The sequence below is a fragment of the Raphanus sativus genome, chromosome 6, assembly GCF_000801105.2.
Source record: "Raphanus sativus cultivar WK10039 chromosome 6, ASM80110v3, whole genome shotgun sequence".
Classification (NCBI taxonomy): Eukaryota; Viridiplantae; Streptophyta; class Magnoliopsida; order Brassicales; family Brassicaceae; genus Raphanus; species Raphanus sativus.
Window position 1 is genome coordinate 40,823,745 of NC_079516.1, and position 22,037 is coordinate 40,845,781.

Below are 22,037 nucleotides of genomic sequence, written 5' to 3' on the forward strand. Positions count from 1 at the left end.
AGATTTTGAACCATTTTGACTCCATGGAATAATTTAATATGAGAGAATACATATATGTTTCTTTTCTTATCGCATGTTTCCTAAAAGCAAGTGTTAGTTAAAACTCGGCGTTTGTGTTTATTTTAACGGTAAAGAAACATAAGGGGATTTACATAGTTATTTTGTTTAGTCTTCCATGATGGGAAATGTGTTTCACAAAAACAGATTTTTAGCAAAACTTATCTTTGTAGTTGTCGCAAAATTTTGCGATGGAAGTAGTGGTGGTTTTACGACCAAATCGAATTCCACTGCTAATAGAACTATATAATTAGTAAATATTTTAACAGAAAGTATTAAATATCCTAGCTAATAGGTTTATAGTTTCTGTTCCGACGTGATTTAATTTTTTAATCGACAAATTTTGTAATGGAAAACTGTTATTTTAATTGGCAATTAGCAACACGATTTTTTTATTAGCGATTGAATTTTTTGTCTTGCTAGGTTCATTTTTCTTTTATTTTTTTTATCTAATTGATTATCGAATCAGTTATATTTAGGAGGTATATTAAATCTAAAATTTGAAAAGATTAATTTAACGAGGTTTTAAATGATTATAATAAATTTAAGTATTTAAAGTAATATTTGTTAAACTACTTTTGAAGATCACTTAAAATATGAAATTTGAATGTTTTTAATCAAAAACTTCATTCAAATACTATAAAATCGACGACAAAAAAATACTATAAAATCATTTGAAAACTTTGAAACTCAATAATTTAAAATATTTTTAATAATAGTAGACCTCAAAATATTTTATAAAATACCAATTTTAATAATAGTAGATTTCAAATGAACTTTTAATTAAAATTTATTTTTAATAACAGTAAATTTGTTATTTTAATGTAAATTACCTAAAACTCGAGGTTGAATATATTCTTCTTAGTAACAACCTGTTATATGGGATCCAAGATAGCTCTACAGAACACCGATCTTAAATTTTCTCATGTAAACCCTAATCTTTTCTCAGGTAGATTGTTTGTGCGTTTAGGAGTCTTCGAACTCAAGATTTCGTTCTTTAACAATCATTTCACAGATTAAGGTATCACCAAGTGAATTTAATATTCAATTATTAATCTGATTTATGTATTTCAACTAGTATCAAAGATAAATCATCTGTTCCTCGATTAATATATAAATTGCATGCCAAAGTCCACGTTGTCAATATCAGCAGCTTTATTCATAGGAAAAATCTAACTCAGTACAAAAGTATATATGTCGTATCACAAATTAATTCTTACCACTTATCTACCAGAACAAATTTTAAATTATTAGGGAAAATGTTGCCACTTTATCTGAATAAAGAATAATATTAATATTCAGTTTACTTAAAGATGATTTTTTTTTGCTATTCAAATATTCATGTTTACCACTAACGTGCCGTCACCATTCAGAATAAGAAAACTAAATAATATTTGAAAAATAAATAACATTAGAAGGTGATGAACTGATGATGCTCGATTGTAGTAGGCGGATACCTTTTGGTCACGAGTATAGGAGGATACGAATGTTATAAACTGAACACTTAACAGATAAAGGAAATATGCGATACTAAATTATTAACTTGTTCATATATTGCCACACATATATTGGCAGATTTGCTTAATTTCTGGAATCAATGATGATAAAAAATTATCGGTTGGTTTACAAAAAAAAAAAAAATTATCGGTATTGTTTTTTTAATAATTATGGTTAGGTGTCTGATTGAAAGTAACATCAATAAACACCAAGCTTGCCACAGATCCATCTTCACAGAAAAATAATAAACTAATAATTAAATTTGAAATGTCATAAAAAAGGATCTTTGTTACGAGTATAATTAATTATTATATAATCAGACTCTAAATGACTCTAGATTTACGAGTGAGTCCTGAAAAAAAACTGTTAACATCTAACACCCCACGAAATATATAGAGATATACAAAGTAAAGTTTTTTTTCAAAAAATATATATATATATAGAGATATAATTACCTGCTGATCATTTCTCTGGTGGGGGGTTGATTAAAGGTTTAATCAATTAACTTGACTAGAAATTGAAGCCAGTTACGAAAAAAAAAAACTTGACTAGAAATATCACATATGCTAATGTACGCATGCATGGACAGACAAACATGCAAATATATCTCTCAAAAAAACATACAAATACAATTCAATTGGTTTTGTTTTATTTGAAACGAAGCTAGATAATAATAATATCGGTATTTTTTTTTAAATTTTGAGTGTTCCTTGATTAGTTAGTTTGTTTCTGGTCTCTCTTTCACCGTATTTTTATATCATATCATCTTCATCAATCAGTTGGTAATTTGAAATTTGGAATAATCAATCGAACATTCTTTATTTTAATTTATCTAGGTATGATAACTAAACTATATTTCAAGGATAAAATTATCATTGGAAATGGTCTAAATTAATTCAATAGTACTACAAACAAACACAAGTATTTTTCGGGTGTAAGTGATCAAATTCTTCCCAACATCTAACTTTTTTTCGGAGAAAAATATTCAATTTTGATGTAATATTTCTCCTAAAGCTTTACGTAACACTGACAATTGTATTTATTTATTTATAATAATATTGGAATGAATTAATCAAGTAAAAGAAAGTAGAAAGCAAAAAGATAAAAGGAAAGTATAATACGAATAGAATAAGTTTAAAGACGGCCAAATTAACCGAATATAAATCTAGTTAAACTGAATGCGATAAATATGAATCCAAATCGAACCAAATTCTATATAAATACTCAAAAGATTTTATTTTATGGTATTCTGGATTATAGGTTTCAAACGAATCGAACACCAATGAATATTATAAAAAACTCTAAAAAATAAATTTCCAAAAAATCCATACCAAACCCGAATTAAATCTCAAACAAATACTCAAAATATATTAAGATTCTTTTGAGTACCTAAATAAGTAAATAATCATGATGACTAAATGAATGGGAAGAAAAACTTAGTTTCAGATCCCTTTGTGCCTATGTGTATGTCATTAGTTTTTTCAAACTAGTCTATAATTTCCGCATTGTAAACATTTTTTCTTTTGTTGATAAATAAATTTAGAATTTTAACAAAATAAAATAAAAAATAAGTATACATTACATAAATAATTAACTTAAATGCTTAGTTTAACATATATTTTTGGTATTGGTCTAATATTAATTTTTATATTTTGACGATTAAATTTAAAGTTCGACTGTTAATATGTTTACTTTTGAAATTTAAACATTTTTCTAGCTTTATTTAAAGTTTAAATAATATTTTACGATTATAAAGTTGTTATTTGCTAATTTTAATTTGTTTATGTCTTTTCCTTTTAAAGATCATTTTTGAATCAGTGCAAATTATTTAATTTGCCAAGTTTGTAAACTAAAGTGTATATTTTCAAATTATAGATAAGTATTTAGATAATTGAAATCCAATGTAAAACTGAACCCAAAGCCTAGACGGGTTCTATTAATTCTGTGTTGTATTAGTATATATGAATTGAATCCAAAATACTTGAACTGAGTTCAAATCAAACTTCAAAAATATTTAAAGAGGTCAAATTTCGTGCCTTTGAAAAACCAAAATTTTGTTGAATCTGAAACAAATCCAGCGGGATGCTCCAACGTCCAAACCTAACTTAAGTCTAAATCTTAGTAGTATTTTTGCCACCACAATAATTACTAATTAAAAAATCTTACCACTATGAAAATATGAATGACATAATGACTTATGTCGAACTCTGGATATTTGTGTGGCATTTAAAATTTAAAGATAATGATAATTTCTTTAAGTATGTTCAGTCAAAATATATTTATTATCAAATTAGTGTTTATCTTCTTGAACGATGAAATCATCGATTACAGTGAAACCTCTATAAATTAATAATGTTAGGATTACACCAAAACTATAACTTTTTATTAATTTATAAAATGTATTAATTTATCGAGATACTAATTGAACCAAAAACTTAATTTGGGACTGTGAAATTATATTAATTTATAAAGATATTAATTTATAGATTATTAATTTAAAAAAGTTATACGGTATATGAACTTCATATGTTGTTGACTAAACAAAACTAGCTAGCCATATTTAACATTTTACCAAAAAAAAACTGGGTAGCTATTATCATTATCTTTTACTAACCGATTAGCAACCAAGATACGATACTTATATATAAATATAATCAAAGGTAATTTTTTCAAAAGACTATAAAACATGTATTTTCACTAAAATAGTTCGTAAAAATGACCAATTTTTTTATTAAAGAGGTAAAAGACTCGATTACCCTTATTTTATAGATATTAAAGTTAAATAATTATTTAAATAAATAAAATAAATTCATTTTTTATTATTTTCGAATAATACGTTTTTGAATTCAAATCTTATTTTTATTTTTTGTCAACTTCTTTTTTTCAAAAGATTATTTTGAAATCTTAAAATCGATCCTTTTTAAAACTATTTTAAATTTTTATTTAAACTTTTAGTATTTATTTATTTTTAAAAAATTCTGAACATTACCCTTTGACTCCGCTACTCAAATCTAAAACTTAAGTATAAATTAGTTAATCATATAAATATAAATGTCTATTTATAAAATATTTTGATCATTTTGATTTTTTGGAGTTATATTTGTGATAAAAACTTTTGGAAAGTCATATCAGAGAATTTCTCAATAATCTTATATGTATATATTAAAATACGGTAATCTTTTATATATTCGAAACAGTGTTTCAATGAAAAGGATTCCAAATGCCAGTTACCAAGACTTCAAATTTGGTTACAGGGACGATTACTGCAGAAGATAGATCGCATGTAAACAAAGTTGATCATGGGCAAAGCCAAATACAATATTCGCATGTAGTTTCTTTTTTAAAAAAAATTACATAGATATATACTTTCAAATTTATATAAAAGTTTTATTAAAACTTTTATTAAATCATTTACCTCTTCTAAAATCTCAGGGCCAGTTCTGGATGTCAAGGCCATTATTGTTTGGGTTTCAATTGACACAAATACTTTAGTAGCAAACAACTATAAAACGTACTCCTTTGCAAGAATTTTTTTTCATAAAACGTACCATGACAGGTCAACAAAACAAACACATCTTGCATCTTGTAGTCTTACAATCACCTTACAATTTTTTTTGTTTTATCTAATCATTAATCCGACGACTAAAAATTGGTACATAAATAATGTGTATTATGACAAAGTTCCAAAGTTAATATTTGTGATTAATTAATCAGTAATATGGTACTATTGCGTGGTCAGCTTGGATCTTGTGCACATGAAATTATTGGAATATACAGCGAAGAATCACGAGGTACCTGTTAATTTCGTTTTTATTTATTTTAAAATTCGTTTATATTATTTCTTTGGTTTAAATTTTACAACTCTCTCACGATATTCAATTTAAGTTACCACAATCACATTATATTATTTGTATATATGCACTCATGGTCTTAAGTGTACTTCCAATGTAGTAATCAAATTTGGAAAAAAAAAATGTTCTTGCTTCCCTTTCTTATACCCTATATTAATATTAAATGTGTTAATTAAAGACAATACTCTAGTTTCGGTTACACCTCTTACCGGACACGAACATCCAACTAGTAAGTTTTAAAAGTTATAAGGAGAAAGAATTAGTCTACAACTCATGATACTTAAAACTATACATTGATATTATTTTTATTTAGTTAAATGGTGATGATGATAATTTTCATTTTTTCTACTTGTAAATTTTTTGTTCTACTTGGTCAATCAAAATAGTTAATATGTTTTGAGTTTATACGAAAACTCGTTGAGTACATTAGCTGATGATTACACTCACCTTTAAGTAAGTTAATCATACGTTACTCCGAAACATTCGAAGTAAGAAGTATATTCATTTTCAACTATTGAGGGGTTTTGTAAGCAAATATATTAGAATTTGTCACCAGAGATATATTAGAATTTTGAACAATATATATAAATGTCTTAAAAGCAGGAAAAATGAAAATGACATTCAAGGCGTCTGTCTATAATTATTTTTACCACCTTAACCTTTCATCTAAAATTAGTTGCACTTGGCAGGTGGATCAAAATTTTTGGGAAAACTCAGGTATGCAATCATACCTAACCGAACACAAATGTAGCATAAAAAAGTATTTTAGAATAGTGTGGAGAAACCCAAGTTGAAGGAGTTATAAACCTTATTAGATTTTAGTACGATGGATTCCAAGAAAGATTACGGAGATCTCTTTGCCATATGGTTTCTGTCTTAATTATTCGCTTCTATGGTATTGTGTATAAGATTCAAGCGAAAATGTTATTTTATAGATAGTTGCCAACGAATATCATTTTGTAATATCTATATATACAAAACAAAAAAAGGTAGGAGTAAGGAGGCATTTTAACCTCTTTTTTTTGATAAAGTTTCAGAAGATATATTTTACTTAAAAACATGAAATTTAATTTTTAACATAAACTGAGTCATTACTAGAATTTAGGGAAATTGCACTCCCTATACATAACTTATTCCATAATTAGCTATATACCTAAAGACACTGTTATTCACTGTGCACTTTTTTTTAATACCAAAATGACCCCATACCCTACTCTCAAAAACACGCCCATCTCTCTCCTTGGACATAGCTCCAATTGACCCAAAACAATGGTTGATTTCACGCCGATCTCACACCGTCAACGGCGAACGTCTCCACCAAGCGATCCGCCTCTGCGACGCCCAGCTCGATACGACGTCGTCTCCCCACCTCGAGCTTCTCTCCCAGATCTCTCCTCCTCCGCAGCAGAGAGCGTCTCCACCAAGTCATCCGCCTCTTCGATGCTCGGCTCCGCCACGACATCGTCTCCCTCTGCGACGTCAGCTCCGGTACAATGTCGTCTCCCCACCCCGAGCTTCTCTCCCAAATCTCTTCTCCTCCGCCGCGGAGAGTGTCTCCACCAAGTGATCCGTCTCCTCGATGCTCGGCTCCGCCACGAAGTCAGTCTCCCGCCACCCCGAACTCCTCTCGAAGCTCTCTATTACTGCTATGATTTTTCTATTCGAAACATATATAGCTCTTGGGGCTAAAATTGTCAATTTAATCTTCTTTTGGATACTGTTCATACCAAAGTTTTACTGTTATGGTAGATCGTTAATATCCACATTCTTTTGGTATTATGAGCCAATTGACCCTTTAATTTAAGCACATATCTATACAGACATACGCGTGAACGTCACACTCTTGCCTTTATGTGACGCATGTGCATGCATGCAAAGTTTGCCGGTGCGATTACAGCGTTCCAATTACGTTCCAGATATATTTTTTTACAAAGAACGTCCAGATATTTATTTGGAAACAAAATGGAGGATTTATTACAATAAAGGTGGAGAGTAGTTTTTTTTTGTAAAGGGAGATGGAGAGTAGTTAAAGTTAGTACTTAATCAAAGCTCGTAGTATCTGGGATTTTCCTTTTTTTTTTTTGATATCTGCGAATGCGATTTTTTTATTACCAAAAAAAAGTTTAATCACGTGTCTGTGGTTGGGAGGTAGCATGGTGTTCCATGGATCTTACGGGTCTTAAATTCGAATCTACCTATATTCAGATTGTCACAGTGTGTGGTCAGGGGCAGAGCTAGGCTATGTGTAGGGGGGGTCACTTGACCCCAGTTCATTTGTAAATTTTAATTCATTTAGCTGAATGTTTAGACAATATTTAGTAAACTGGTTATACTTTATCACTATGACCCCACTAATTTTGAAGACTCAATTGTTTTTGCCCCCACTACAATATCATCCTGGCTCCACCACTGTGTGTGGTCACCGAAATTTTCACATTCTCTCCGGTGAATAGTTTACCACTTTTTTTAATTACCAAAAAGTGCAACATCTAAAAAACAAGGTGTAACATCAGTACTAAACACATTACGCCCGTTACGTACATATGTGTGTAATATATAATTTAAATTAATTGAAAAAGTAGTGGTTCGCATGATAATAACATGATAATTGTACGGGAGTCTTTGGCAACTCGCATGCTAAGCTGGAAAATCTTTATAAAGTTTCCCATATATGGGCTTACACAAAAAATTCCGTTTTAGTTTGCTAGTGGAGAATATTCACAAAGAAAATATATAAAGGAGACTAAAGAAATATCCACTATCTGAAAAAGAATCTGGAAACAATTATGTATTATTTTTAGCAAAAAAAGAAAAAAAACAATGACAAAATATGATGATTGTTTTTAACCGTTTATTAATCATTACATAAAATGCAACTAAGATATCGTATGAAAATAAGTTTACAAAAAAAATATCGTATGAAAATATTATCCTATAGTAGCAGCGAGCGAAATGGAAGCAGTATAAACCGCGAGAATAGGATTGTGAGCAGTGGCGAAGGTAGATAGATAAAGAATAAGGCAATATTTTGGTATTTAAATATTAGTTTTTGATTTGTTGTTGATTTTTTTTTTTAATTATATGGAGTTATCATGACTCCACAGAAGTGGTCCAGACTAGTCACGTGTTGCTACATATCGGTCATTTGTCCCTAATGATGCCGAAATGTTAATTTCCTAGTGGTCGGGATTCGAACGCAGATGGTAGAACTCACAGTTATAAACCCTTTACCAACTAAGGCTTCGATTGGTACAGTTGATGAAGAAGCAGTAGCAGTATGCTGTAAAAGCAATATGCTGTAGAAGCTGTATGCTCTTATTAAAAATTTTAATAAGATGATTGGTAAAGCAGTAGCAGTATACAATTTTTTTTTATAAAAGTTAGTATATAATATTTTTATTTTTAAAATATATATATATTAAATTATGATATATATATATATATATATATATATATATATTAATAATATATTTGTTATTAAAAATAATGAATCTCAATTAATAACACAAATTAAATTTTAAATGCGAAATATTATTATTTTAAAAAATATATATATTTTTTAAAATATAAATTTATTTTTGGATAAAATAATTTTGAATATTATTAAATAAAATAAATAAAATATAAATTTATTTTTGGATATAAATAATTTGAATAATATTAAACAAAATAAATAAATTATATATATATATATATATATATATATATATATCTTTTTATTTATATATTAATATATAAAAGAGATATAATTAATTTATTTTATTACTAATTTCAGAAATTATGTTTATATCGATAATTTTATTTAAAAAAATAAAATTTACAATTAAAATATCTATTTTTTAAAATAATATTTTGCATGTAAAATATAATATAATTTATATAACTAAATTATATTTTAAATGTGAAATACTATTTTTAAAAAGAAATATTTATATTATAAATTTATTTTATAAATCAAAATTTCATTTTCTGGATATAAAAATAATTTTATGATAGTATTAAATCAAATAAATGAACTAATTATATTTATTTTTTAAATTTATAAATTGTAAATGCAAATGCTCTTCCAAAAGCTTCATACGAGTGCATTTGCCAGAGAGCATTTGAAGAGCATTAGCATTTAGTAAATGCTTTTCTAAATGCTTTTCTAACAAATGTTGATTGGATAATGTGGAGCATAATGCTAATGCTAATGCTCTACCAATCAAGGCCTAAGTTAGAAACCCCGGTTTTGATTTGTTGTTTATCTAATTATTATTTTTGAATATGATTTATAAGTAAATTATTTTAATAAATGTGACATTATTGTATCAATATATAAAAGTTTAGCTATGTATATTATCAATAAAATATGTAGGTTGCTTTTTTGAATATAAAATAAATAATCATGTTAAGTTTATTCATTATTGTAAGAATCTTTTATATTTTCATATTAGATTTTAGATGTAAAATATATTGTTTAGTTTTAGTGATTTTGAATACTTACTATTTTATCACTTTAATCTTTTCTTATTAATTTTTAATATATTAGTACATAAATATACAAATACTTAATAAGAATAAAAGAAATACAAAACTAGGGTTGGGCAAAAAATCCAAACCCGAAAAACCGAACCGAACCCGATCTGAAAAAGTAGCAACGAACCCGAACCAAAATTGATTAAATATCCGAACGGGTTCAAAATTTTGGTATTTAAAAAACCGAAACCGAACCCGATCCGAACCGAAGTATTTCGAGTACCCGAATGTATCCGAAATAGATTTATATACTTAAATATATAAATTATTTTTAGATATAATGTATATTAAAAATATTCAAAATATATAAGATACCTTTAAGTTTTCTAAAATACTCGAAAATATATGAAAATAGTAAAAATTAAATGTTTAAAATAGCTAAAGTATACTAAAAACACCAAAAATAATTAAATATATATTGATTCTCTATCCAAATATTCAAAGAAAACCAATATATATGTTAAATTTAGGTATTATGACATATTTGTTATTAAAATTTATATGTAATATATTTATCTTTCTTATAGATTTTGAAAATTTAAAGTATATAATGAATTTTAAAATTTTAAAAATAATTTGAATGGGTTATCCGAACCCGAACAGAACCCGCAAAAATTCGAACTGAACCCAAACTAACATTTATAAATACCCAAATGAGGCTGAAATCTTTGACCCTGAAAACCCAAAACCCGAATGGACTGAACCGAAATCTGAATGGGTACCCGAACGTCCACCCCTATACAAAACCTAGGTACAATGTTAAAAACCAAGAAAAATATAATTTTGGTTTTTGCTTGCAATAGATAGTTAATCACAAAATCTGGTTTTCCTCTATTTTAGGAAATCCGTTGTTTCAAAATCTTAATTGGTTAAAAAGTTAGTTTCAAAAAAAAAATCATTTTTTTTTGAAAAACCACAAATAATTAACCTTTAAATAAACGACTTCTCGTTTTTCATTTTTTTTGTTTACTTGGGCTTGGGTTTTAAATTGATGTGGACCATATTAACTATGGGTGTTTATTATTATTAGGCAAGTCCCTAACATTAAGGTGCTTGTATTTTTATTATTCTCCTGCATTTAAATAGTAAAATGAGTTTAGAGAAAAAAGGAAACTAAGCAAACAAAGGGCTGGACATTTACTTTTGGTCTGGGCCAGAATTATAAAAGAATTGGGCCTATTTGGAGATATTGATAGGCCCAAAGTTAAAGTGGAGATTGTGAAAATATATTGGCCATAATAATATGTCTTAGTCCAAATCCTATGCAGCCCATACAGGCATTTAATTTGAATTTGATGTCTCTCAAACTATTGCTTCATTTTATATATATATATTTTTTAACGCTGATTTTGCCTCATTTTATATATCCCTGAGAAAATAGTTATAGACTTAATTCTCCACAGATATCAATCTAGACAGCAATTAGTATAATCACATGTACAAACCATGACATCCTAAAACCAAACCAGAAACCCGGCTTTGTACACAGCATTTAACCAAATTTACCCTCCACTCATGGCGCCAACTTCATTTTGGGTCAACTTTGATGCTATACAATAGTTCTCGTATAGAAATAACTCGTTGACCCAAAATGAAATTATCAAAATTGGTGGTATTTGATTATAAAAAAAAAACCCAAGGACGTTAACAAGAGGAATCATCTAGAGAACAAGAAGAAACCCTAAAAACACAAGAGCGGGAAGAGAGAGAGAGAGAGAGAGATCGGACCAGAAGAAACTAAAGAGAAGATACATTGTTCGAGTCATGTTTCTACGTGAGAGAGTTTCGTTAATCTTTTTTATTTTTTGTTGTGTTTCAGTGGGTGTCATGTTTTGTACGAGAAGAATGCTTAGAGCGTTTGTATAAATCCCTTTGACTAATAGTAAAAATTCTGGGAGACGATTTCCACTGATACGTACCAGTTTGAGACTGGAAACTTGGTGGTCAAATGCTCCCTATAAAATGTGATTTCCGAGAGAAACCATAATTTCTGATTATAACGGGTGACACACATTTTTCCTGTTTTAGTTGAAAAACAAGATTTTTCAGTTTTGGCAGAAAATGCAATTTTTCGGTTTTGACAGAAAATGATTTTTTTTTGTTGGAAAGACTATTTTTTGGATTTGGTGGAAAATGAGATTTTTGGTTTGGGGGGGGGGCGCCATTTTTCGGTTTCGACATAAAAACTAGATTTTTTTTGTTTTGATGGGAAAACAAAAATTTCCATTTTTATGAGAAAACGAGATTTTTTTGGTTTTGGCGAGGATAACAATATTTTGGTTTTGGTGGGAAAATATTTTTTTTTGGGTTTGACATGAAAGCTAAGATTTTTTTTTTTGGCGACAAACAAGATTTTTTTTTGTTTCGGTAGGAAAACGAGATTTCAATTTTGGTGGGAAAATGTGATATTTCGGTTTTAACGGGGAAACGAGATTTTTGGTTTTTGAGAAAAAACAAGACTTTTGGATTTTGCAAGAAACAAAATTTTCGGTTTTGGTAGAAAAACGCGTTTTTTTTTTTGGGGAGAAAGCACGATTTTATCGTTTTGACAGAAAACATGATTTTTTGGCTTTGACGAAAAAAATATGTTTGGTTTTGGTAGGAAAACACAATTTTCGGTTCGGACAGAAAGATTAGATTTTTGATATTGATGAAAAAAACAATTTTATTAATTTAGCAGAAAACATATTTTTTTTTGGTTTTGGCAGAAAATATATTTTCAGTTCTGACGCTAGAACGATATTTTCAGTGTTTGTGAAAAAATAAGATTTTTTAATTTTTTTGCGGGAAAATATAATTTTTGGTTTTAGATCATCGTGTAAATTGGGAATTTATAAGAGTATAATCGATATTCTACTGTTTTAACTCAGTCATTTTTATTAAGATGGTTTAATTTGGATCAACTAGCTAATTTTAAAATTAAAATTAAATTAATGAAAATCATTTAGATAAACCATCATATGATTCATAATTTTTACGTCAACAATAATCTCATCTTAATTTACAAAAAACATAAAAAAATAATCTCATCTCCATATAAATGGATTTTTGATGGTGACATGATCGGCTCCTAACTGCACACTCTCGAGTGTAAATGTGGTGGCGTAACTGTTCAAACCCATTTTGGATATATTACTATATGTGTAGATTCCGTGTGTAAGAGCTGTATTATCATTAGATGTGTAATTTTGTTGTTCTCATTTAATATCACTACTGTTTGGATAATTACAGTAAGGTTGTGCGTTAAATCGTTTCTCTGTTGTAACAGACACTATTTGTTTTCTTCCATTTGGGAACGTTCACTTTAACTACTAAACTTATGGACATCTATAAGAAAAAAAGCAACCAAGATGGGCCAACAAGGCCCATTAATCCGAGTAACCCGGCTCAACTCATAACGACTCCGAGTCATCGACTCAGTATCCTCTTCTAACGAAACTCTCAATCTCTCTCATTGATCTCAAATGAAAAATTGAGTCCCCGAGAGGAACCGCGAATGGACGCGATCAAGCCACTCCCTCAGGTCTCGACCTTCTCCGCTTCAGTCTTCAGCTTCCTCGACGACAGGTTCAGAGACGCCGCGGATCTCTCCCAATCGCCCGGTCTGGTCTCCCAACTGAAAACCGAGATTTCCGAATTGGATCAAAGACTAGCCGGTCTTAACCGCCGGCTCGAGTCCGGTTTAGCTTCCTACGCTTCCTTCTCCGATCGCATCGGCGGTCTGCTCATCGGAGTCAACGCCAAATTAGCCGATCTCTCTTCTTCTTCTACCTCCGCGTCAGGTTCGTACTGCCAAATTAGATCTCTGGTGATGATAGTGCTGCCAAATTTTGAGTCTTTTGTCTGTTCTTATCCATTCAGATGGCGGGAAGGAGGAGGAGACGATGGAGCTTCCATCACTGGCGAAGGAGGTAGCACAGGTTGAGTCTGTGCGGGCTTATGCTGGTAAAGTTTGTTTCTTTCTTTCTTTGGTGTTCCTTCTTTGTAACTTAGAGTCTTTCAAGGTGTTTCTCTTATGTTTCAGAGACTGCACTGAAGCTAGACACTTTAGTGGGTGATATAGAGGATGCTGTCATGTCTTCTCTCAATAAAAACTTGAGAATTTCTCGGTCAAGTGGTTTTGAAGTAAGCACACTTACTGTCTTCATCTAGAGATAAAAGTTTAGTCTTTTTGTGTAGTGTGTAATGTTTGTACATGGTTACTGACCGACCTCAGGAAGTGCGTCTGCACGCTATCAAAACACTCCAAAAGACGGAAGAGATACTGAGTTTAGTGGCGAAGAGGCATCCTCGTTGGGGGCGTCTTGTTTCTGCAGTTGATCATAGAGTGGATAGAGCTTTAGCTATGCTGAGACCTCAAGCGATTGCTGATTACAGAGCGTTGCTCACTTCTCTTGGGTGGCCGCCTAAGCTTTCTAACTTAACTTCGTCGAGTCTTGATTCGAAGGCGGCGGAGGATGTCCAGAATCCGCTTTTCAACATGGAAGGGAACCTCAAAAGCCAGTACTGTGGAAACTTCCATGCCCTGTGCAGCCTGCAGGGTCTGCAGTTGCAAAGGAAGTCGCGGCAGCTTGGGAGCCGCAAGGGTGAAAATGTTCTTTTCCACCAGCCACTCTGGGCTATTGAAGAGCTCGTTAACCCTCTGACAGTTGCATCTCAGCGACATTTTACAAAGTGGAGTGAAAAGCCTGAATTCATTTTTGCGCTTGTGTATAAAATCACAAGGGACTATGTGGACTCAATGGATGAGTTATTACAACCGCTTGTTGATAAAGCGAAACTAGCTGGGTACAGTTGCAGAGAAGAGTGGGTTTCGGCTATGGTGAGCTCACTGTCTTTGTACTTGGTGAAGGAGATATTCCCTATATATGTTGGTCAGCTAAACGAAACTGATCGTAGTTCTGAGGCTAAGGTGTCGTGGCTCCATCTCATTGACCTGATGATCTCTTTTGATAAGCGAGTGCAGTCTCTTGTATCGCAGTCAGGGATACTTTCGCTTCAAGAAGATGGGAATCTTCTAAGAATCTCCTCTCTTTCAGTTTTCTGTGACAGACCTGATTGGCTAGATAAATGGGCAGAGATAGAGCTAGATGAGAGGCTTGTCAAGTTAAAGGCAGAGATGGATAACGAAAGAAACTGGACGTTGAAGGTTCAAGACGAACTCATCTCTACTTCTAACGTTTACAGACCACCAATTGTTTCCAGCATCCTTCTGCAGCACTTGTCATCAATAATAGAACGATCCAAATCAGTGCCTGCCATTTATTTGAGGGCAAGGTTCTTGAGACTTGCAGCCTCGCCAACAATCCAGAAGTTCTTGGATAGCCTCCTTCTCAGGTGCCAAGAAGCTGAAGGACTAACTGCTTTAACCGAGGATGACGATCTAATCAAGGTCTCGAACTCGATCAATGCTGGTCACTACATTGAATCGGTCTTGGAAGAATGGTGCGAGGATGTCTTTTTCCTCGAAATGGGAACAGGACAGGAGAATCCACAGGAAGGTCCTGGACAGGAGAACTTTACAGAACCTTCTGAAGGTATTTTCGGAGAAGAGTTTGAGAAGCTGGAGAAGTTCAGGGTAGAGTGGATAAACAAGTTGTCTGTGGTGGTCTTGAGAGGCTTTGATGCCCGAACTCGAGAGTACATTAAAAACAGAAAGCAGTGGCAGGAGAAGAGAGACAAAGAGTGGACTGTGTCGAGGGCATTAGTTGGGGCTCTAGACTACTTGCAAGGCAAAACGTCGATAATAGAAGAAAACCTAAACAAAGCAGACTTTACAGCTACGTGGAGGAGTCTAGCCTCAGAGATAGACAAGCTGTTCTTCAGCAGCATCTTGATGGCGAATGTGAAGTTTTCTGATGATGGAGTCGAAAGGTTTAGAGAGGACATGGAGGTTCTGTATGGTGTTTTCAGGGCGTGGTGCGTTAGACCAGAAGGGTTCTTCCCTAAACTAAGCGAGGGGCTAACGCTGCTGAAGATGAAAGAGAAGCAAGTAAAGGAGGGTCTGAGCAGAGGGGAGAAGTGGTTACGTGAGAATGGAGTTCGGTATTTGAGTGAAGCCGAAGCCAAGAAGATAGCAAAGAGTAGAGTGTTCTCTCAAGTTTGATGCTTTGCTAATCTACATCTCATTGAGTCATTGGTATCCTAGGAGAGTCGGACTATAAAGGTATACATTCATATATGTGTTGGCTTAGATACGCACAGGACGAATAGGCGTGTGATCATTTCATTTATTTGTGGATTATAAAACTCATGTCTGGATTTTTAAGTGAAGTTTTAACTAACAGGTCCTGGTTTTGTTTTGTTGGTCTCGTTTTTTGACCTTTACCTTAAGATAAAGAAACTTGGCATTTCACTATCCTCACTCTGGTTCAGAGTAATCGTCTTTAAAACAAGAAAGAGCATGTTGAATAGTAATAGCACTGGACCTGTTAGTCTGTTAATTTGTATTGTATCAAAGATTGATATACACTCTTCACTTTACAGAGAATTTAAGAGATTGTTATGGAGTCACTAAAACCTTCCACATGTGATCAAACCAATTGATAACGAGACAACGCAAATCAATTCTTCTCTTGCGCCAGGCCTTTCATTCTTGTTCTCATATCGGTATAGAATGGGCCGATGTGAAGCCTCATAAGTAACACAGTTCTAGTGTTTTGGTTTTGAATTACGTCTCAAAAAATCTAATAGAAGCTCATTCATCTTCAAGTCTCACCAAGTTCCCTTTAACAAAGGAAATTTTTGAAGAGAAGGCCCATGTCCAGCCATTGTTCCACACTCTAAATGGAAGAAAAAGAAAAAAAAAACTGATTCGGAAATGTCTTCTACATAGGATTATTAGTAATCTTCTTCTTCTTGTTCTCCGTTTTCTTCTTCAGCTCCCACAGCTAAGGACTGGTTCAAGTACTCTTGAGCCTCTTCTAGTGCAGATTCATTTGCATCCGTTGCATACAGTATCTTCTTCACTGCTACCACTACCTGCGTGGTGGTTCCATGGAGGCATACATCAGATTCAAAAACAAACACTCTTACACAAAAGCAATAATATATTTAAAACAGCAAGGTGAGCGGGAAAAAAATGGTAAAACTTTTCTTGGAGCTGCGAAGTGAGTTGGTGGCTAAAGAGAAACCAATCAAGACCAACTGAGCTAAAGGGTATTGAACAACAAAAAAAACCGAAGATCACAGGCTCTAGAGAGAAACGCTAACCGGAAGATCCTCGAGTTCAGGAGTTTGGCAAAGTAATTCTACATCCCGGAGCTTGGAGAAGTAAAAGTCTCTTTCTTTTCCCAAGAGATCATACGAGAGCTTGAGATCTGTAAGCTGTAAAAAGCAGAAGAGAAAAAAATGAAGTTTTCAGTTAACTTACTACTGGACATACAAGAGAAAAAGGGTTATATATATCCAACATATGTAACAACGCTTATATATCAAAGAGCTAATAGGATCTGTGGAAAGTGTACCTCCTTTGACAAAGCCTGCACTTGAGCTGTATTTGCTGGCTTGGGCCCTAGGAGTGATGATTCCAACGATGTTAACTTTAAAGAAGTTAGGAGAAAGAGTCTGTTTTGTTATTCTGTGATGCGCACCTGAGGCTTTGCTTAGACCAACGGAAGTGGAGTTTGGTGGAGTATTGTTTGTTTGCAGTGACTTTGGCATCTTATTAGATCCCTTTACACTCCTCTCTCTGCCTCCTTTTGATCTTCGTTCCACGGGGTTATAGTTCCTACAAAGGCTTTGAGTGTTTAGGAGAGAGAGACAATGGAAGGTAACAGTTCCCAAAACTCTTGACAGATGGAAAAAAAAAACAACATACTCGTTCATAATGCCACCGTTAATGGAATCGCAGAAACGTTTCAACCATTGCAGAAACTCCAAGTTGTCCAGTGGTCGGCCTTTCACAAGCCTGTTAATCTCCAATGGCTGGAGAGAGGTAATTTTCAAAATCTGTTAGCTAGTAAGAGAGGAAAGCTGAGAGAAATCTGAGATATGATTTGATCATATTTATTTACCTTTGTGATTTTGAGCTTGTTGAACACATCTTGCAGGACCTTGTAGTTTTGAATCATATCGTATTCGTTCTTGGCGTCAAAATTAACCTTTGCAGTTGCAGAGAATCATTTTTTGAGATTATCATATTAAGTTTGCCAAGAACAAAAACTAAAATATATGAAAGTAGAATATTACCTTGTGCATTGGCACAACTCCAGGAAAGGTCATATCAAGCATCTGACATTGCACAGCACCAGATGCAGCCTAACCAAAAATAATAAAAAAACAGAAAATTAATTACTTAAAAGAACAAAGACAAGAGTCAAATCTTCAATACAAGAACAGTTGGATACAAAACAAGTAAGGCTCTTTCTAATAGCAACAGTGAATCTATGGGCATTGCAACTTTGAACACTAAAAAAAACAATCAATACATTTATTGTCCCCAATCTCAGTCGTAACGGTGAAACTTTGTAAATCAGTTGTAATAAATCAAACTCTAATCTGCAATTCAAACTTCAATTATCAAAGCAAATCAACACTTATCCATGAAAGCGTGAATCAATGGTCACACACACTATCCAGCAGAGATAACAAAAGAAATGCAAAATGAAAAAAAAAAACACATTTGATACTAAAGTTGGTCGATGATAAAGCAAAGAAGAGAGAGGTGACATGCAAAGAAGATAACCTCTTCGACGCGAGAGAGATTGAGGTGAAGGCGATCGTTGATCCAAGTGAGAATCTCGTTTCTCCCCACGAAGTATGCACTGTCCATGATCCCGATGCTCGCCGCCATTTCAACTTTGCTTTGCCTCTAAAACCTCCCAAGAGAAACTGAAGCAGAGAAAAGAGCGGAGAGAGAAGTGAAGAAAGGAGAAAGGAACTCAAAAGGAGGAGAGAGAGAGAGAGAGAGGTAACACGCTGGCAGCGGCAACTTGTAAAGATTTTGCAAATTTAATTTTTTTGCTATTAAATTATTCGTTTTCTCATTGGCGTGGGATGATATGTGTGAACCAGTTTTTATTTGATTTAAATATACACTTTCAGTTTCTGTATTATTAATTTCCATATAATATTTTCTATAGATCAGTATTTCTTTCTTTCTATATAGATTTGCTTTAATTTTTTAAAATTCATATTTAAATAACAGTGAATTTATCATTTAATACAAATCACTCGAATCTCTTGTTTTTTTTTGTCACTGGATTGTATTATTAAGCGGCAAAAAATTCTAAATAATGAGAACCAACAAAACAATATAGAAAATGATACATTAGTAGGGATCCAAAATAAACTAATACATCTATTGTGCGTATGGATAACTAAAGATTTTCATATAAAAGCTTCATATTTGCTTCTAGAATAGATGAATCTCAAATGAGATAATCTTCATATTAATCCAAAAGCACCCGCTTCAGAGTAAGTTAAAAACAATTGTCATTCTCTTTTTATTACTCCAGTATGAGTCACCGAGATAAGACAACTCTTTATTTTGCTCTATTATCAGAGTCAAAGAGATTACCGTTCTATAGAACTTCATGCTGCCTTTCGAAGTAGCCATAGTTTGCAGCAAGAACTCCATCGCCATCAAATGAAGAACCATCAACGATTGAAGCCGGTAAGATCCGTCGCCACCATCTGCAGTAGATCTGTCAATTATCTTTTCTAAACAGTTCAACTAAACCGAAAGTTTTGTCTTTCTAAACCAATTGGAAAAGCATACAAAAGAACAAAAAATATTGCCAGATTCAAAATAAATTGACAATAAAACAGCAACTGGAAACAAAATAGATCAAAAAAAGAGAAGCAAAACGAATTAAACAATCCGATGTCGGAGCTGGAAAAACCTCCGATCATCGGTTTGAGACTATGAAAAATCTCTCTTTTTCTCTCTTGACGGCTAGGGTTTATATATTCAAAAAATGAGATAGGATTGCTCTCTAAAACTCTATCCCCAATTTTTTCGTGTTGATTAATCGTCTAAACAAAGCTGTAAACATAGGCAGATTTGGGCATCTTCTTAAATGTAAGGATGTCGATTTAATATGAGCTTCGCCGACGATCTGGTCATATTTACCAATGGTTCTGCTCTATCTCTAGATGGTATGGTTGAGGTTCTAAACAAGTTTGAACTAGGTGTGTTGCCTGCAATTTTCTTCCGAATATTTATTAGTTTATATATTTTATTAAAATATGTATGTTTATTAAAGTATTAAATTTTTGAAAACACTAACATATTAAAAATATTTTTCATTTTGAAATCTTATACTTTTGTTATCACTTTTTGAACATTTATTTTTACTTATATTTTACTTATATTTTCCATTTCTTTTTTACATTATTTATATTTCCATTACATATATTTTGCTCATCTATACTATTTAAACAAAAACAATAAAAAGAAATTACTTACAAAAAGTAATAGTTTGATCAATATATTTATTGTTAGACTAAAATAAAAACATTATATATTTTTATTAAAATACTATGATTAATATAAGTTTGTTTTATTTTAATATATATTTTTAGATTTTGGATCATTATTATTAATATTAGTTTTAATTATTTATCTAATAAAAAAAATTATTTTTTATTTTGTGGTTAATTTATGTGTTTTATTCATTACGGGTATAAATGATATTGACCACTCTAAATTTTTTATTTTACAATATATTTGTAGATTTTGGATAATTCTTATCATTATTAATTTTATTTACTTATGTAATCAAAAAATAAATTCGTTTTTATTTTGTATGTAATTTATGTATTTATCCATTAAGGATATAAACAATATTAGTCACTGTAATTTTTTATTTAAAATATATTTTTAAATTTTGGATATTCTTGTCATTATTAATTTTAATCAGTTACCTAATCATAAAATTAAAATTCGTTTTTATTTATGGATAATTTATATGTTTATTCAGTAAGGGTATAAACGATATTAACCAGTCTAACTTTTAACGTGAGAGTTTTGTTTCGAAAATCACTTCGCAAATAATAGTATATATATATATATATATATATATATATAAGAGTCTTCATTAACAAAATTTGCCCAATTTTTAATCAAAATATAATCCAAACCGAAAACTCTGGTTAATTTCGGTAAAAAATTTAAAAACTATAATATCTAAATACCAAACTGAACCAATTTTTTTACGGTTCAATTCAGTAAACTTTTAATCGAACCAAACTATCTGAAAACTGAACTATCCAAATCAAGTTACACTGAACTACCCAAATCAAGTTACACTGAACTCGGAACCAGAATTATCCAAACCAAATTACACAAACTACTCGAACCCGCAGGCTTATCACCTACTGTAGAATTCACGTTTGCAAAATAAGAAGACCAAAAAACAATAGTGCTATTCGTTTTTATTATTGTTTTGCCTATTATTCTGAAGGGATGACTTTCATATGTACTTGATCCTTTGAGATGAATATACACAAATGCAGAAATTTACACTTTCAGAATTAGTTAATTTATACAAATCTGAGCTGATTTTTATTTTTTCTATTTTTTTTTTTTGGAACACACAAATCTGAGTTGATATTCTTACAAATTTCAACCGATACATTTTTTTGCTGTTGCAATACTTGAAAGCTTTGCTTTATAAGCTGAGAGCTTTTTTTTTTGTCGTTGCTTTTTGTTTGGGGGATTGGATCGGCTCATCACATTTTTCTTTTTCGAACCAAATTTTTAATTAAAACTCCGTTTCTCCAAGTCATCTTAAAAATTACAAAACTATACATTATAAACTAAGTACTAATCAATTAGGACCCCAACAGCTCAAATACATAACCGTTCTAAGCGATTCTTCAGACTTCTTTGCTTTTTCACTCTCACCAGACGAGTTAGCTGCGGCAACAGAAGACGAGAACCTTTTCCCCTGAGAAACAGTTCTGACATTGTTCCGGAGATGCTGATTCACCGACCGGAACATGTAGTTCCACCGACAAAGACCCAACTGGTCTTTCAACGTCTCTACGACTCCGATGCTAACTGCCACCGTCCACGCTTTGCTTGTAGAACTCATCTTTTCTTCACTTTCAGTTTACGATCTTCTTTTGAATTTAGAATATGTTGTTTTTGTGATTTTAGAGAAGTGA

General features: G+C 31.7%; 3 protein-coding genes across 3 annotated transcripts; 1 reads left to right on the forward strand and 2 right to left on the reverse strand.

Moving 5' to 3' along the window:
• The first annotated feature begins 13,344 nt into the window (after positions 1-13,344).
• Positions 13,345-16,209, forward strand: LOC108811990 (RINT1-like protein MAG2). The gene is made up of 4 exons (XM_018584117.2): positions 13,345-13,705; positions 13,785-13,868; positions 13,948-14,048; positions 14,140-16,209. The coding sequence occupies exons 1-4, from the start codon at positions 13,420-13,422 to the stop codon at positions 16,027-16,029; spliced, it is 2,361 nt and encodes a 786-aa protein (XP_018439619.1). The 5' UTR covers positions 13,345-13,419; the 3' UTR covers positions 16,030-16,209.
• A 396-nt stretch (positions 16,210-16,605) lies between these two features.
• Positions 16,606-18,821, reverse strand: LOC108811991 (microtubule-associated protein RP/EB family member 1A). Its single transcript, XM_018584118.2, has 8 exons — positions 18,610-18,821; positions 18,114-18,182; positions 17,939-18,025; positions 17,743-17,849; positions 17,516-17,652; positions 17,390-17,436; positions 17,136-17,249; positions 16,606-16,904 (listed from the first exon to the last, which is right to left on the reverse strand). Exons 1-8 carry the CDS (start codon positions 18,715-18,717, stop codon positions 16,764-16,766), a joined length of 810 nt encoding a protein of 269 aa, XP_018439620.1. The 5' UTR covers positions 18,718-18,821; the 3' UTR covers positions 16,606-16,763.
• Positions 18,822-21,634: 2,813 nt separating this feature from the next.
• Positions 21,635-22,037, reverse strand: LOC108811989 (uncharacterized). The gene has a single exon (XM_018584116.2). It carries the CDS (start codon positions 21,962-21,964, stop codon positions 21,698-21,700), a length of 267 nt encoding a protein of 88 aa, XP_018439618.1. The 5' UTR covers positions 21,965-22,037; the 3' UTR covers positions 21,635-21,697.